General features: G+C 37.2%; 1 protein-coding gene across 2 annotated transcripts in view; it reads right to left on the bottom strand.

Moving 5' to 3' along the window:
• Positions 1-14967, bottom strand: part of FBN1 (fibrillin 1) — a 264472-nt gene that overhangs the window by 101853 nt on the left and 147652 nt on the right. For both annotated transcript variants that reach the window (XM_070797597.1, XM_070797598.1), the window contains exons 14-19: positions 12021-12146; positions 10144-10266; positions 6914-7036; positions 5703-5855; positions 2042-2095; positions 348-473 (exon numbers count right to left, since the gene is read on the bottom strand). In XM_070797597.1, the coding sequence (XP_070653698.1) occupies positions 348-473; positions 2042-2095; positions 5703-5855; positions 6914-7036; positions 10144-10266; positions 12021-12146 (705 nt within the window). The remainder of the gene's footprint in view (positions 1-347; positions 474-2041; positions 2096-5702; positions 5856-6913; positions 7037-10143; positions 10267-12020; positions 12147-14967) is intronic.

Below are 14967 nucleotides of genomic sequence, written 5' to 3'. Positions count from 1 at the left end.
ATAAAAATACTTAAAGTAAGATTTCTGCTTCTTTGATAATAAGTGCTATGTCTACTTTGCCCACAACAACAATTGGTAGCAGCCTTAACAACAAAGGCATCCAGTTGGGTAGCACTCAGCTTCAACCTGCACAGTTAGAGAACTGTACCCTGTATGAGAGGGATGGTTGCCATGGTCCACCCTTGATGTGGTTAAACAAAAGATACAAGCCGTCAGGATGCAGCTATGCTGATACCCCTAGTATAGAGCATCCATCTGTCAAGTCCTTAAGGTACCCAAGCAGTTTGCTCAAGCAACAAAGAATGCATGATGCATGAAACGTCTTAGAAAACAGTGAAGCTTCTTACCAACACAGTTTTTCCCAGTTGAATCCACTTCATATCCTGAGTTGCATATACATTTGTAGGTCCCACGGAGATTTTCACAAATTCCATTTGGGCAAATATCAGGATCTAATGCACATTCATTTATATCTGGACCACAAAAAAAAAGCTCATAAGCATTAACATGCTAAAGTAAATATCAAACGGACTGTCAAAAAATTACAATAAATGTAAAGATATCAGGACCTTGTGAAAATAAAAAAAGCTTATTCTTGATAAGAAACTTGATCCCTTTTTTCTTACTGCAAGATACTCTGAATCAAGTCTTCCCTCCATCAGTCCCTGAGAGGAAGCTGGCATCTGAGCTAGAACTACAAGGTTACCAACCCTTAATCAAAAGGAGAACCCTTGGACTTTCTCTTGTCCAAACACCGAGATGGGAAAGTAGATCAAATACAGAGTCCAAGTTCCTATAAGTGGTCTCCCTGCCATCAGCTTGTCCCTCTTCAATCTACCTTCTATATTGCCACGAGACAGCCTAAAAACAAAGTGATTGTGTCATTCTCAAGGTTCAGACTTTTGTAGGCTCAATAATATCCTCATGATTAAATTAAAATATGAATGCTATTTAGTTGCTTTAAATCCTTTACTCTGCCATGACCAATACATAATGCCCTCTTTACTCTGTGTTGGGAATGCCTGGAGCAAGCCTAATCACTGGTTCAAAATGTGCATAATCATCACCTGCTCTGGAAACACCTTTGCTGCTCTGGCCAGATGAGGATGAGCACCTTCTTCTGGGTGCTCCCAGACCAAGGAGAGCCCTCATAGTCAAGGGTGATGCAAAGTGACCATCAGTGAGTGGCTACTCTGAAGTCTTGTTCCCTGACTTTTCTATAAATCAAGATTGACCTTTTTTCTTTCCCAGATTCCTATCAGAATTTATTTATTCCCTACTAATTCTTTCATTATACAGTTCCTTACTTCTCTTTTCTCCTCCAAATATCTACCCCACCCCAACCCTATGTCATCCATACACACTGATGAAACCAACCAAGAGAATGAACTGACAGTCAATTCAGCCATAATTCTCTTGAATCAAATCATTTAGTTTTATATTAATAAAGTAATCTCTTCCTCTTTCTTATCTGTGTTTACACTTGTTCCAATTCTCCCTTTTAATTTCTTTCATGGCACCAGTATTTCTCTGTTTCTAACTCCTACACTTAAACATTTCATTTTCTTTCAGCTAACTGCTATCACTGCCTGCTACGAAATACAAGATGGATCCCTATTGCCATCTGTTAATGACTGACCCCTTGTTAGTTAAGAAAATGTTCAAAATGTGCAGGGGTTCACCTGAACTTGTAACCCTGAATTGTGCTTGACAGCAGTAGACCCAAAGGAGGGCCAGGCTGCCCCTTCTCATAAATGAGCTACCACAGCCACTGTATCTCGCTCACATCGACCACCCTGGGAGAGGACCCGATACTTCAGTATGAAGTCCCACACCCACACCCAGCAACCCTAGGACCCACTGAGCCACTGTTCTATTCTGCCACTGGGGGCTTCCAAGTGTCCCAAGTAGATCACACAGTGAGAGTCAGAGAAGGGGTTCAGATCAGACTGGTGTAAAGGGACCAACTGGAAACCCACAGGAAGGCCCAGGGCTGCCTCTGCACATGCTTAAGGTAGTAAATTTCAAAACAAGTCCTTACCGCTGCCTGCTGACGTTATTCCTGGCCCACTGCTGCAGAGTGCCTGATACTCCGCTGCAATAAATTAACAGATAGTAAATGATTCCCTTGTTTGCAGAACAGGTCGATCCTGCCCTTGGCTTTGCACACATCATTTCCTCCAAAGAGAGTGGAACTGAAATAAAGTGGTAACAGAAAAGGAGGCATCCCCCCCAGGGGGAGTCACACCAGGGCTCCCATTTAAAGGCTCCGCAATCACCATGGAAAACGACTTGTAAGGATATACGCAAGTTCCAGCAATTCCTCGTGCAAAGCGCTTTAGGAAAAGGTGTTTTTCCTATGACTTGATTTTGTTCACCAGGGAACACTTTACACTTACAGTGAAACGTGCCTGTTAAAATGTGGTTTCTTAACTGTTAATAAAACTCTCTCCCACCATCTTGGGAATACATTTTTTTCTTCGTTCGAGCTTTTTTTTCAGAACAAGTTCTTAACATTTTCTCATTTCTCTGCAAATTCTCTAGCCTTCCCTCACAAGAATACGAGGGTGTGTACACCTGCATGTATGTGTATTTTTAGAGTTAATATTCATCAGGATGCCAGACTCATTCTATATATTAAATCCATAGGGTAAGTATTGCAAAACGTTAAAACTGGATCTTATTGAGGAAACGGCAGTATAGAGAATATGTTCCCAAATTTGTGATGGAATCAGATTTCTATTTCTTAAAATCCATACAGTGTTTTAGACACAATTCCAACAATATTTAGATGAACCTAAGAGTGAATGATGGAAATAAGAACTAATAGGAAATCACACTTAATCCCAGGAAAAGAAACTAATTTTCCCATAGTTGCCTATGGATTCAGGCAACTAGAGTTTCATAGTCAAATGCAGATCCTTTGTGCTTAAGCAATAGGAGAATTAAAAATTAGGGATGGACCTTTTTAACAGAAGCCACTTGCACCTTGGTGCTAAAGCAAACACACCTATAATTCCATGTGACAGAAAATTGCATTCCTGATCATAGGGGATGCAAAGAAGTTACACATATCCCAAAAAAAAAAAAAAAAAAAAGACTGTTAACCCTTCAGAGCCTCTGTCTTCCAGCAAACATAAATTTGAGAAAAGCGGTAAAACCCCTTACTTTTTAAAATCATCTTAAAAGGGGCCAAAAAGGGAACCAATGGGAAGGTGGCTGCCACTGTGTTTGAAAGCCAGAGACTGGTGGCAAAAAGAAATACATCCTCTTTATTTTCTCACTTCAGCAATTAATTAAAGCACTGGTGAAATAGCGTAAGTAGTGAAACAGGGAAAAAACAACATCATGCCAGTTTTGCTAAAAGCAGTTTTATAATTAGCACTATATTAGTTGATGCTTGGCCTAAGTGGAAGCAAATTGTGGTCGTTATTCTTTTCCATTTGGGCAGGAGCTGGTACTGTAGTGAATTCAGATCAGCATGGGTTTGAACGCTGATGACAATGCTTATTGCTGAGGGTCTCGGGAACAGGCCCTTTCCCCTCTTCTAGTTTCCTCTTCTATAAAGTGTAGAAAAGGATACCCAACTCACAGGGTAGTTCTATAGATTTACTGAGAGAACATGTAAAGTGCTCAGCACAACTCAAGCACTTAATACATGGTAGGTGTTCCTGAGCTAACTTAGTGTCGTGCCCCAGAGACAGTAGAATAAGGGCAGAAGAGAAATTCCTAATCATCACTTTTCTGACTGATTGCTACAAGGAGTAAATGCTCAGCAGTCAGGGAGATGTATCTTCATATATAGTTTATTTGACTTCCAGAGCACAGAGATGAGCTTTGCACTTTAAATGGTTAGTGTTTCATTAAAGTGTCTAAACACATTTTTTTCGGATACTTTCAGTACCTTCTAAAACTCCCCCTCTCTCCTGAAATAAGGGACATCCTACGTTTTGATCCTTCATTATTTGGCATTTTCATTTATCAAAGAGGTGGAGAAACCAAACTGAATGGAACCATTTCCACAAGCAGACCACTTTTGTGTAAATTCATTCAAATATAAAACAGAAGCTAGTGGAACTAAGCTTCAAATGTGACTGTCTTTAAGCTTTAACGCTTAAAGAAATCTGCTCTCTTTGGGTCATCTGATTATAAATCTACCTCTTTCCCATGTATCACAAGAATTCTTTGAAGATGTACTTGGTCCAGAGGAAAATGTAAAAACAGAGAAATGTATGCACCAAGGGTCCTGGATTCTAAGTTTTGGGTATTCTGTTCATTCAAGACATGAACAAATCACCTCCATTCTTGTGTACTAGGTTTCAGGATACTCATCTACCTTGTAAATTCAAAATAGGCAAGGAAACTACTTTGAAAAGTTAAAGCAACATACAAATGAATAATATTAATAAAACACTACTATCAAGTTACATGGAAGTATCTTTTTAGATAGAATTACATTTGTATATTATATAACCAAAGTATTGTTGCAAACATGCATTTCATTGATTAGTAATCATATAGTTAATGATAATTTGTATATTATTCACCAGGCAAAGCAGTCATCTGAAATAAAGCTTGCTTTCTTTAACTGGCATTCCCCCAATTTAAAGACTTTAAAAGTCTTCCACTTCACTTTGTCTAACTTCTTATAACAGATTTTAATTGCTGTCTGATTTCAAATAATAACATTCTCATAATGGCGAATGCTTAAAAATTGTGAGTTCATCTTTAATTGATAGTATCTAGGCCAGAAATAAACTAACTGTATCTCACATGTAAATCAACCAGTCAGAGCTATGTGTTTTCAATATTAGGACTTACTCTATTTTAGGACATTAGATGCCAACAGCCAAGGTACCTTAAAATTACGTTCAAATGTTGACAGTCTATTGCTTTCATTTCAATAAACTATTTTTGACTTATAAATAGAAATAATTTACAACTGGAGAGGATCTTCTGGATTATCTAGGACAATTCATTTTCAGATTAAAAGGCCAAGGAATCCTTTTCCATATTATTCAATTTTATAATTGTTTACTAACGTAAACCATCTCAAATCCTTTTGAAATTAGGTAAGAAAATTTCCTAAATAAACAAAAATTCACCAAAAAACCTGAACCCTCCAATTAAGTAATTTGCCTGCCTGTGGCTGGAGAGCAGAATTCTGACTCACTGACCAGTTTTCTTTTCACTAAGCTGTGTCACTTCGAATTGAGAAAAATACTTTTTCCCTAGAGTGGAATAAAATCATTTAGGGAACGCACACCTAAGTCAACATGAAGGATTTGAAAAAAATTCACAAATGGACTTTTGGAAAAAAGTTGGAAACAGTCAAGTAATCTGAAAATTATTTATTTTTACACTCTGTAAAATTCTGCTTTTGTAATAGCTCCTGCAAAATGTAACACTGTGAAACAACTTTAGAAAACAAGGTACGTTGCATGTACCCTAAAGAACATGAATATTACCGAGCTGGAGAAATTCAGACGGGAAGCATAAATGTGCAGCCTAATCCAGATGATAGCTGAGTTGGTGGGTAATGTGTGATCAAAGCCTGACCAGCCCTTTTCAAGACCCCTGCAAGGTATGTGAGGTACCTGTAGAGTATCATGTAATCTTTCCCCGTAACTTCCATAAATACAAAGACTGAAGATGGGGGCAGAAGGCTGGCAGTACTAGGGCATCCCCATGACACAACATACCTGAATTCTGTGAAGGACATGGTTGGCAAGGTTCCCCGAAAGCATACTCAGTGCTGGCACAACAGCATTCAGACTTGGTAACAGCACCAAACAAGGGTTTGACACACTGGCCTCTTTTGTATCCACCATAGCATGTGCTCCGCATGTGTGTGTCTGAACAGGAAGAAGCATCTGTCATCACACTATCATTTCCAACAGACGGGAACCCCCCAGGTTAAAGTTGAAGCTGGCTTTATTTAGCCATTGTCACTGTTCTTACTCACAGAGAATGCCTCTGGTATTAGGCCTCAATAGAAAACAAAACAAATTCTTCAGCTTCCAAGCACTGGAAACCAATTACTAGAGGCTTCTAGTTTTCTAGGGACTATTATGGTTTAGCCACTGTGAAATCCTTAAGGGCTAGGATTATACCTCACTCACTGTTTTCTTCCCCAGGCTTGTACAGAGAAGGCAGTTAATAAATGATGAATGAATGAGGGATGATCATTCAATTTCACCACATGATAAACAAGATTTTTATTAGAAATACAGCCCACTCCAACATAATCATACAATTATTGAGTATCTGAATTAGATGTGCTTTCAAAAAGGAGGATGTTTGATCTGTAAAATTATATAAATCTTAGATATTGGTCTAACTAAGCAGTGTCATCTTTACCACCAGGAGGGGATTTCCAGCTATGACCAATCTTTTCCCAGTTCAAAGGGGATTGGGAAAAATTCCCTTTCTTAAGAATAATTTGGATAAAATTTGTATCTATTTATTAACAAATCAGAAACGTCTTATAAAGCCACAAAAAACTATTATCATATAAGTTCCTGGATCATCTATATCCTCTTTGGAATTCTCTACCTCCCTTTGGACATTCAGTTCCTTAGATGAAAATGAAATGTTCATCGTGAGATAATTAGGGACATATAGGTCAATCCAAAGACCATTATCAGCAAAGGAGGGCTGGAGAAAACTGAGGACAACTAGGACAAGGAAGAAGGAGAGGTGTGGAGTCCTTTGGTTTTCATTTATCTCAGCTCATCTTTCTATCCCTTGAATTAATATTCACTTTATAAGGAAAAAAACTGACCCCGTTGGTCTGTTGCCCACAGATATTAACTGTATCATACCTGCTGCAGTAGAGAACATTTGCCATTGGTTGATTTTACTGACAGGAGGTGGATCTCTATAGTACATCTAGTTATGGCCGTGATCTTACCAACACACACACGTCCGTCCAGACCCACGGCCAGTCCAGGAAAGCATTCACATCGGTAGGAGCCATCAGTGTTGACGCAACGCCCATTCATGCAGATCCCAGGTGTTTCACACTCATTAATATCTGTGGTAGGGAGAAGCACTTATTAAAAATGAAGTCACTTCATCTAAAACCATAATGTGCTTACAAGTCTAAGACTTGAAAATAGAGAAGGTTTACAATAATGTGCAGCATCAACAATAAAAGCTCAATGAGATGCATTTCATTTTCCTTGGAGGAAAGAGGAACGAAAACTGAGAGATAAACTGTCTGAGTTTATTTCTTTTCCATATAAAGCTATTTCAATAACATTCTCCTGAGATTTTTTTTAATCCAAAATAAGAATCATAAAGCAAAAACAGAATTGGAAGAAGAAGGAAAGTGACAGCTAAAAGACAAAGGGTCTTGTGTAATGTTTCACATGGCAGTTCTTCCAGGACTGTCAGAAATCTAGCTTGATAATAAACTGCATCTTTGACCTGGGCAGGAAGCTTCTCCTTTTGGCATCCAACACGCAGACTGGTGTCCATTCCAGTTATCACTCATGCCTTAACTCACGCTTTAAATCTCTGGGACAATTAGAAAGGCATAAGGAGACACAGAACTAAAGCCTAGATGGAACACCATAAAAAAGGAACAGAAAATGAATATAGATGATTTTGATGACCGTTCCAAGCCAACAACAGCAGTGTAAGCAAATGGAACCCAGCAAAGAAAAATCTCTCTTACACATTACAAATATTTTACAGGATCATATGTGTATATTAGGGAGGTCTGGTAAAAGACTTTATTGGGCACATATTAATAATAGCAGATATTTTCCCCCTCAATATGGGGAAGTAGAAATGATACCAAAATTCTGTTTTGGAAAACATATAACACTTAGAAACAAGGCATTTTATAACAACTCCGTTTATAATATACAACGAGTATATGTGAATATTTCCTTTCTTCTGACCTTAAAAAGGCAAATTGAGACTGAAACACCTCTGCGTTTTACTCAGCTTGTGTTATTTGGCACAAAATACATTCAGATGGTCCAAGATTCCGTGTACAGATTGTATTTTAAAACAGCAGTTATATTTAAATACATGAACTCGAATTGGTTCAGTTATTCAGGTCACTTTTTTGTTCAAATTGAGATCTACAGTAAAGCATGGTGACTACAGCCTGAAAAGTAACACAATGTCTTTTTACTGGGGACAGAGATGGAATGGGGATCCAGAGAGCATTGCTCAGAGTGAGCGGCCTCAACCTTCAGAGAGTGATCAAGGGAGGCTGGTCATCAGATTAGTCAACTGTAGAGATTAAATTAGCATTGTTCATTCAGCTTTGAACAGTCACAGCTTTGGGGAATCAGAACCAAGTCCTTAGCACTCAGAGAAAATCTTACTTAGTGATATCAAGAGAAAAATTATGGAAAAGAAATAACAGCATATAAGAAATTTCTTTCCTTTTTCTTCCTTTGTTCTTATTACAGTACATGCATTCCATTTACTCTATATATCAAAATAAAGAAGACATAGGGAAGAATAGGAAGCATTCTTCCCTTCTCTTTCTAGCTCTGTTTCTTAAGCTAGAATGGTAAAGTCAGAGCAGAACTTTTAATCACCAGGCACTTTCAAATGAATGGAACAATCCGTTTATCAATGACACTAGTTCACTAATTGCAAACAGTTGCAAAACCTAGTTTCACCTATGAGGTCATAATGTGCTCTGAAACAGTTACATCAGCATCATCTACTGGCCTCCCTGAAGAGGCTGTGGCCTGGGTCACTGGCAGCCTGTAGGCATCGAAAGGGAATCTTAGCAAGCTCCAAGGTAAGAGGAGTGTGTGTTCTCAAAAAAAGTCTGTTCACAAAGGGGCTTTCACATTTCCTTGTGTTATTTTATTTGGAAGCCTAGTTCCAAATATTCCAGCAATCATTCCCTTCCCCTTTCTTTCTCACTTGTACAGCACTTAATCTAACAATCTGGTGCTTTGTTGTATGCTGTCTTAATATTTCCATGTGTTAATCTTGTCTTCCTGACTATAAGCTCCTCCCGACACATAGCTCAAAAGTACAGAAACTTCTAATTTTTTAAAAAAGAAAAAAGTTTCTCTTGCTGTGAAGGCAGATTTGCACACTATTAAGAGCCACTGATGTGAAGGTCATAGAGAATGTAGGTAAACAACCAGGGGCTAGAAGCTCTTTCAAGCCTAGAGAAAATACACATCATGCAGAAGACTTAGTAAACACAAGGCTTTCTACCATAACATCTTTACCAAAGCTGCCCACCAGGGGCACTCAGAGAAGCACCATACAACTTGCTCCTGCCTTCTCAATCTTGAATCGCTTGACACTCTACACTTATACATCTGAAGCTACAAGCAGAAGGCTTTGAATGCATGCCGTATTTTAGCAGATTTCCTGGACCTGTTTTGAGTATGGTGTTCCTTGAGAGTCTGGTTCCAACTCAGATCTTGGACACACATGCAATAGTTACTCATCCTTAACTACATTAGGCAGGAGACACCAAGCACAAACTTATCTCTGATGACTTTGCTCAGGACCTCAATGTTCAACAGCACAAATAAAAATTTTCATTTTCCTTCACTACCTGGAGCAAAAAGATATTCCAAAAGTTACAGAACTAAACAATGGTTCCTGGTTCCTTTATTTCTTCTGTTTTATCTTATTTTCCCTTTTTGCTTAATGTGACTTGATAAAGTTTAAATAAGTTGTGTTTCTTAAAATATTTTGAGGCAATTACTAAGAGATCATGGTAGTAACTGTCTACAATATTCTGTTCAGTGAAGATACAAGAGGTGGCAAATGACAGCCATCAAGAAGCCAACTGCAATTATTCCTCAACTACAAGGAAGTGATGGAACTCAGCTTATGCAATAAGATGCTCACGGCTGTTGGTAGTCCAAATGAAAGTTCAGCTTCTCATTAATTTTCTATGGAGCCTGAGATTCTTTTGAGAAGACACCAAAACACTCTTTCTGAAATAAGAACAGCCTTCTGAGTATAAACCGTAGCTCTCTGGATGGCTTAACTTAAGAAGAAGTTCCAGTCAGGTTTACTAATCCAGAACTAATGGTACTATAAATGGGGAGAATTAATAGGGAAATGTGGTAGCTTTAAGCAATGTAGAGAGGAGAAAAAACAGGTGAAGAATATGAGTGAGAGTTTCATAGCACAAACCTTTACAATAACGCCCATCTGATGCCAGCTGAAATCCAGGTTTGCAAATACATTTGAAACTGCCATCTTCGTTGATACACATTCCATTAAGGCACATATTCCTTATGCTGCATTCATCCATATCTGAAAAATAGATAAGATGTATTGTCTTAACAACCAGATAAGTAAGCTTACAAAGGAAGCCAATCTGGATCAATATAATTTTATTTCTTCACATATCTCTACTTCTTGTTATTATTGTCTAAGGTTAATTTTCATCCAAATTATAGCATACAAAGAGAAGAGTGACATATGAAATATGAATTTAAGTTCTCAATTTTTGACCTGTGTTTGCAAACTATAGGCCGGAACTATAGGACGTGGATATACATATACACATATGGGCTTCCCGGGTGGTGCTAGTGGTAAAGACACAAAAGATGCGGGTTCTGTCCCTGGGTTGGGAAGATCTCCTGGAGGACAGCATGGCAACCCATGCCAGTACTCTTGCCTGAAGAATCCCATGGACAGACAAGCCTGGTGGTCTACAGTCCATAAAGTCGCAAAAAGTTGGACATGACTGAAGCGACTTAGAAAGAATGCATATATACATATATATGTATACACAAACATATACAGATTATGAAATATATATGTATATATGTATACACATATGTATATATATTACATTCATGTAGAATTATATAAATATGAATTTTCATATAAATACTGGGTTGGCCAAAAAATTCACCTTACAGAAAAACCTGAACAAACTCTTTGGCCAACCCAGTATATATATTTAGAGATTCATGTAACTTCTAATATACTGAAAATAAAAACAAAATCAAAATTAAGAATGATGAAATTTGAAATGTATTTAGGCTACTTCCTGATTCTTTGAAAAGGAGAAACCAGAGAACTGCTTGTAGTTTGCATTTTAATAGGGGTAGGATTTTTAAAATGCAAGACAATTATAGAGCACAGCCATGACAGCTAACACTTAGGATCCCTTAATCATGGGATATTTCTTGAAATTCATCAATATGCTGTTTGATTTAACATTGCAGCTCTTAGGAGGCACTTGCTCTTCTAGACACAGTGTGTTTTCACTTACAGGCTTTAGTCAGACCAAAGTAATTTATGATTTTTTCTTTTTTAAACAAGATTCTATCCCAACTGAGAATTTTGGCATTAAGTCTTTGAATTGAATCACTGAGATAATATTCTGCCAAAAATGTTTCTAAGAACAATTTTGAAATTCTTTTAATGTATGAATAGATTCTTGGGGTCTTTCCCAAAGACGTTGGGAAAGATGATAAGGAGCATTCTTCATTTTTCGCTAAAGGTCTAAGAAGTAGAAACTCATCAGTAATTGTCATATTCTCAATTTCAGAAAAAATAGGCAGAGGAAAAGACAGAATGAAAAAGCCCAACTCAAAGTCAGGTGATTAATTAAACAGGCAATATGAAGGCTGACTCTCAATCATCAATATTTCTCTCAAATTTTACATTTTCAGATACTCATTAGTAACATTTCATTGCTACACACTTTAAACAAAAGACTTTTAAGTGACTGAAGAATGCATGATATTAGGTGTGTTCTATTTTTTTTAATGTACAAATTCTGTTTAAAATTCATAAATAATGATTTATGCTATAGAAGTTTCATCATTAGGAATCTTTGAAAAGCAAGCTTGGCTCCTATATTTAAAATGTTACTTGACTCACACAAAAATGAATTAAAGGAATTAATACTATTGAAAACTTAGGTTTCCTCCCAGATAACCACAGGTGAATATATACCTTTTACTAAGTATTTGACCTTGTCTTGTTAAAGGTTTTTGGTACTGAAACTGCACCGGAAAAAGCCAAATAACATTATTATTACATTGTATTACCTTCACAGTTCTTCCCATCTCGTGTGACGTGAAATCCTGCATTACACACACAATGGAAACTGCCATCCGTGTTGATACAACGTCCATTATTACAGATACGGCCATTCTGTAAACATTCATCAATGTCTAAAAAGAAAGAGTTAAAAAGAAAGAAATAGCTTTATTTAGGGGATTTAAAATTATTTTACTGCTCCTTCTCACCATCTCCAAACTCATGATCTTAGTCTTGGGTTTCAGTTACTAAATAACATCCTTTAACATAAATTCAGAATTAAACAACATGAAATATAATTAGGATGACTAATAAAAGTTTGAAAGACATACAAAAGAAAAGATGCTGACATAATAGCATTCAATTTAACTCTAATTTCTAATAAGACTCCCTAAATCTCAATTCTGTAAACAAAATAGGTTCTTCTGTATCATTTCCTAGCTAATTTAATGAGCCAGAATATATCATTATTTACAGTGAGCTTTGGCCGATGTCTTTTAAGACATGATCAAAAAGGCAAATCTGATGATAGCTATATCAGAATAATTAAACAGAAATGCCATTTAAAAAAAAACAGTTAAAAAACTTAATTCCATCTGAAAACTATCAATCATTTGGCTCTTAAATGTCTATCTTCCTTATGGCAATTCTGGTCCAAATACAGTTTTGTTTATAAATTCCTAGTCTCTTTTATAACTTTATGAGTATTCTGTCTACCAAACAAAATATTGGTACTTCGGGGATATTTTCCGTTTTTTTCTTTTGTGTTTAAAAATTATGCCAAATTAAATAACAGAGCAGGATACAAAAGTGTTAAAAATGACAATAATTCAAACAACCTGCATCTGATCTCGCATTTAAAGATTAATAATTAATGTAAAGTGGACAACAAGGTACCCTGGATTATCTATTCCCCTCAGTTTCCAGGCTACATGCCTGGATGAACATCAAAGGGGATGAACACAAACCATCCTGTCTACCGAGCACATAACCTATGCCAGGGCTTATTCCCCAGGAGACAGAGGCCAGGGCGCTGAGCAGAGCTGGATGGGAGCAGACCTCTCCACGCTGAGTGGGGGCCACGTGTCCCTGGGTATAAGTGCTCTAAAAGTCCTCTGGGCGACAAGAATGTGCACTCATGGCATACTGGTTATTCTGACTGTCTATCCTGTGTCTGCACGGTGTCTTGTGGTTGACCCTCAGACGCACTTTCTTTCTGGGCAGATCCAGCAGTGGTTTCCACACGAGTCATTGGACTAGCTGAGGCAGTCTGGGCTTTCCTTCTGTCTGATCTTTGTGCCAACAACCTACAATCGTTTTCTCTCTCATTTATTTCTTAATCCTTACTAAAATCTGACTCGCTCCATACTCTAAAAAAAAATAGTAAAAAGCCACATATTCTTCAGCAGACTTTTTTTTTTTAAAGATTTTATAATCTACTTTTTTTTTTTTTTAAGGATTCTGTAATCTATGGAGGCCCAAGGATAAAATAAACAGGATAAAGAGTTCAGCTTTTTCTCTCCTCGCTAATTTGAAAATGCTATCGGGGCTCCGCTGCCTTACAAAAATAAATGAAAAGCTTGCCATTCAAAGTCTCGTCTGTGTTTCTGTATGTTTCTACTGTCCCCTTCTGTTCAGTTCCTCCTGTCCTCCTTCTCAGCTGAGTATACAGCCTTTCTGACCATTCTGTGACCACTGTCATCTATCTCCAAATGTGAGCATGTTATCAACTTCTCGTGTTTGAGATAAACTTAGCACTAGCTCTTAAAGAACACAGTACTAGAGGCTTTTAGGTCATCCTCAGTCTCTAATAAATTAAGTCTCAGACTGATGACAGTAACATGCACCTACATTCGGTGGTTCCCGCCCTAGAAGAGTGCTTTCAATAACGTCTTCTATTTGCTTATTTAACAGTGCTGTCTTCTGAAACACTGGTTTCAGCTTATTTTCCACTATTGAAAAATGCCTAATATACTGTGTGTATGCACTGATTATTTTAAACAAAAGTCATAAAGAAGGACCTAAGCTCAGTTAAAAATTCAAACTATACTTGTAATTCAGTAAGTAGACCATTAATAGAAATATTAACAGGTTCAAATGTTGTACTCCAGGTTTTTCTGCTCAAAATTGCCATTTATAAGTAGTGTACTAAGATACACTGATGGCAAGAAATCTCTAAGTCAGAACCAAATTCAAAGATTTTGAAAAGAGTCACTAATAAAAAAAAAAAAACAGACTTGTATGTCTTCAACTCATATAAAGAACTTTTTGCTAAAAGAGGCAAATAAAATTAACTCATTAATGGCTGACAAATTTTTAAAGCAATACAAACTTCCTTATATTTCCCTGTATTTAATTTCAACAGAGAATTTTCTTGCCTTTATCTGCCTTTACTTGATCAATGATAATAGATCATTCTGCACCAAATTTATAGAGATATAGATATTTGAGTCCCCTGAAGTGGGAAGCACATCTTAATTATTTCTATCTCAGAAACTCAGTATAACATTGCTATATTTTAAATGGATAACCAACAAGGACCTACTGTATAGCACAGGGAACTCTGCTCAATGTTATGTGGCAGCCTGGATGGGAGAGGAGTTTGGGGAAGAATGGATACATGTATATGTATGGCTGAGTCCCTGAGCTGTCCACCTAAAACTCACATCGTTAATTCGTTATACTACAATACAAAATAAAACATTAAAACAAATAAAAAAGAAACTCAGTACATCAAAGTCATCTAAGATGACTTTTGGGTGGATTAATAAGTCAACTACTATAAAAAACTGAAGGCGAATTTTTATGAGGAAACTTTACAGCAGGGCTTCTCCAACTTTAACACTTGTAAGAATCCCTGGAAGATCGTGTTCAAATGCTGATTTGGATTCAGCAGGTCTCAAGTGGGGCTTTAGTCAGTGCATGTCCAACCTACCCCTAGCCGATGCTACTGCT

Source organism: Bos indicus, chromosome 10, assembly GCF_029378745.1.
Source record: "Bos indicus isolate NIAB-ARS_2022 breed Sahiwal x Tharparkar chromosome 10, NIAB-ARS_B.indTharparkar_mat_pri_1.0, whole genome shotgun sequence".
Taxonomy (NCBI): Eukaryota; Metazoa; Chordata; class Mammalia; order Artiodactyla; family Bovidae; genus Bos; species Bos indicus.
The sequence above is the reverse complement of the archived record's forward strand: the minus strand, read 5'-3'. Positions and strand labels throughout refer to the sequence as shown.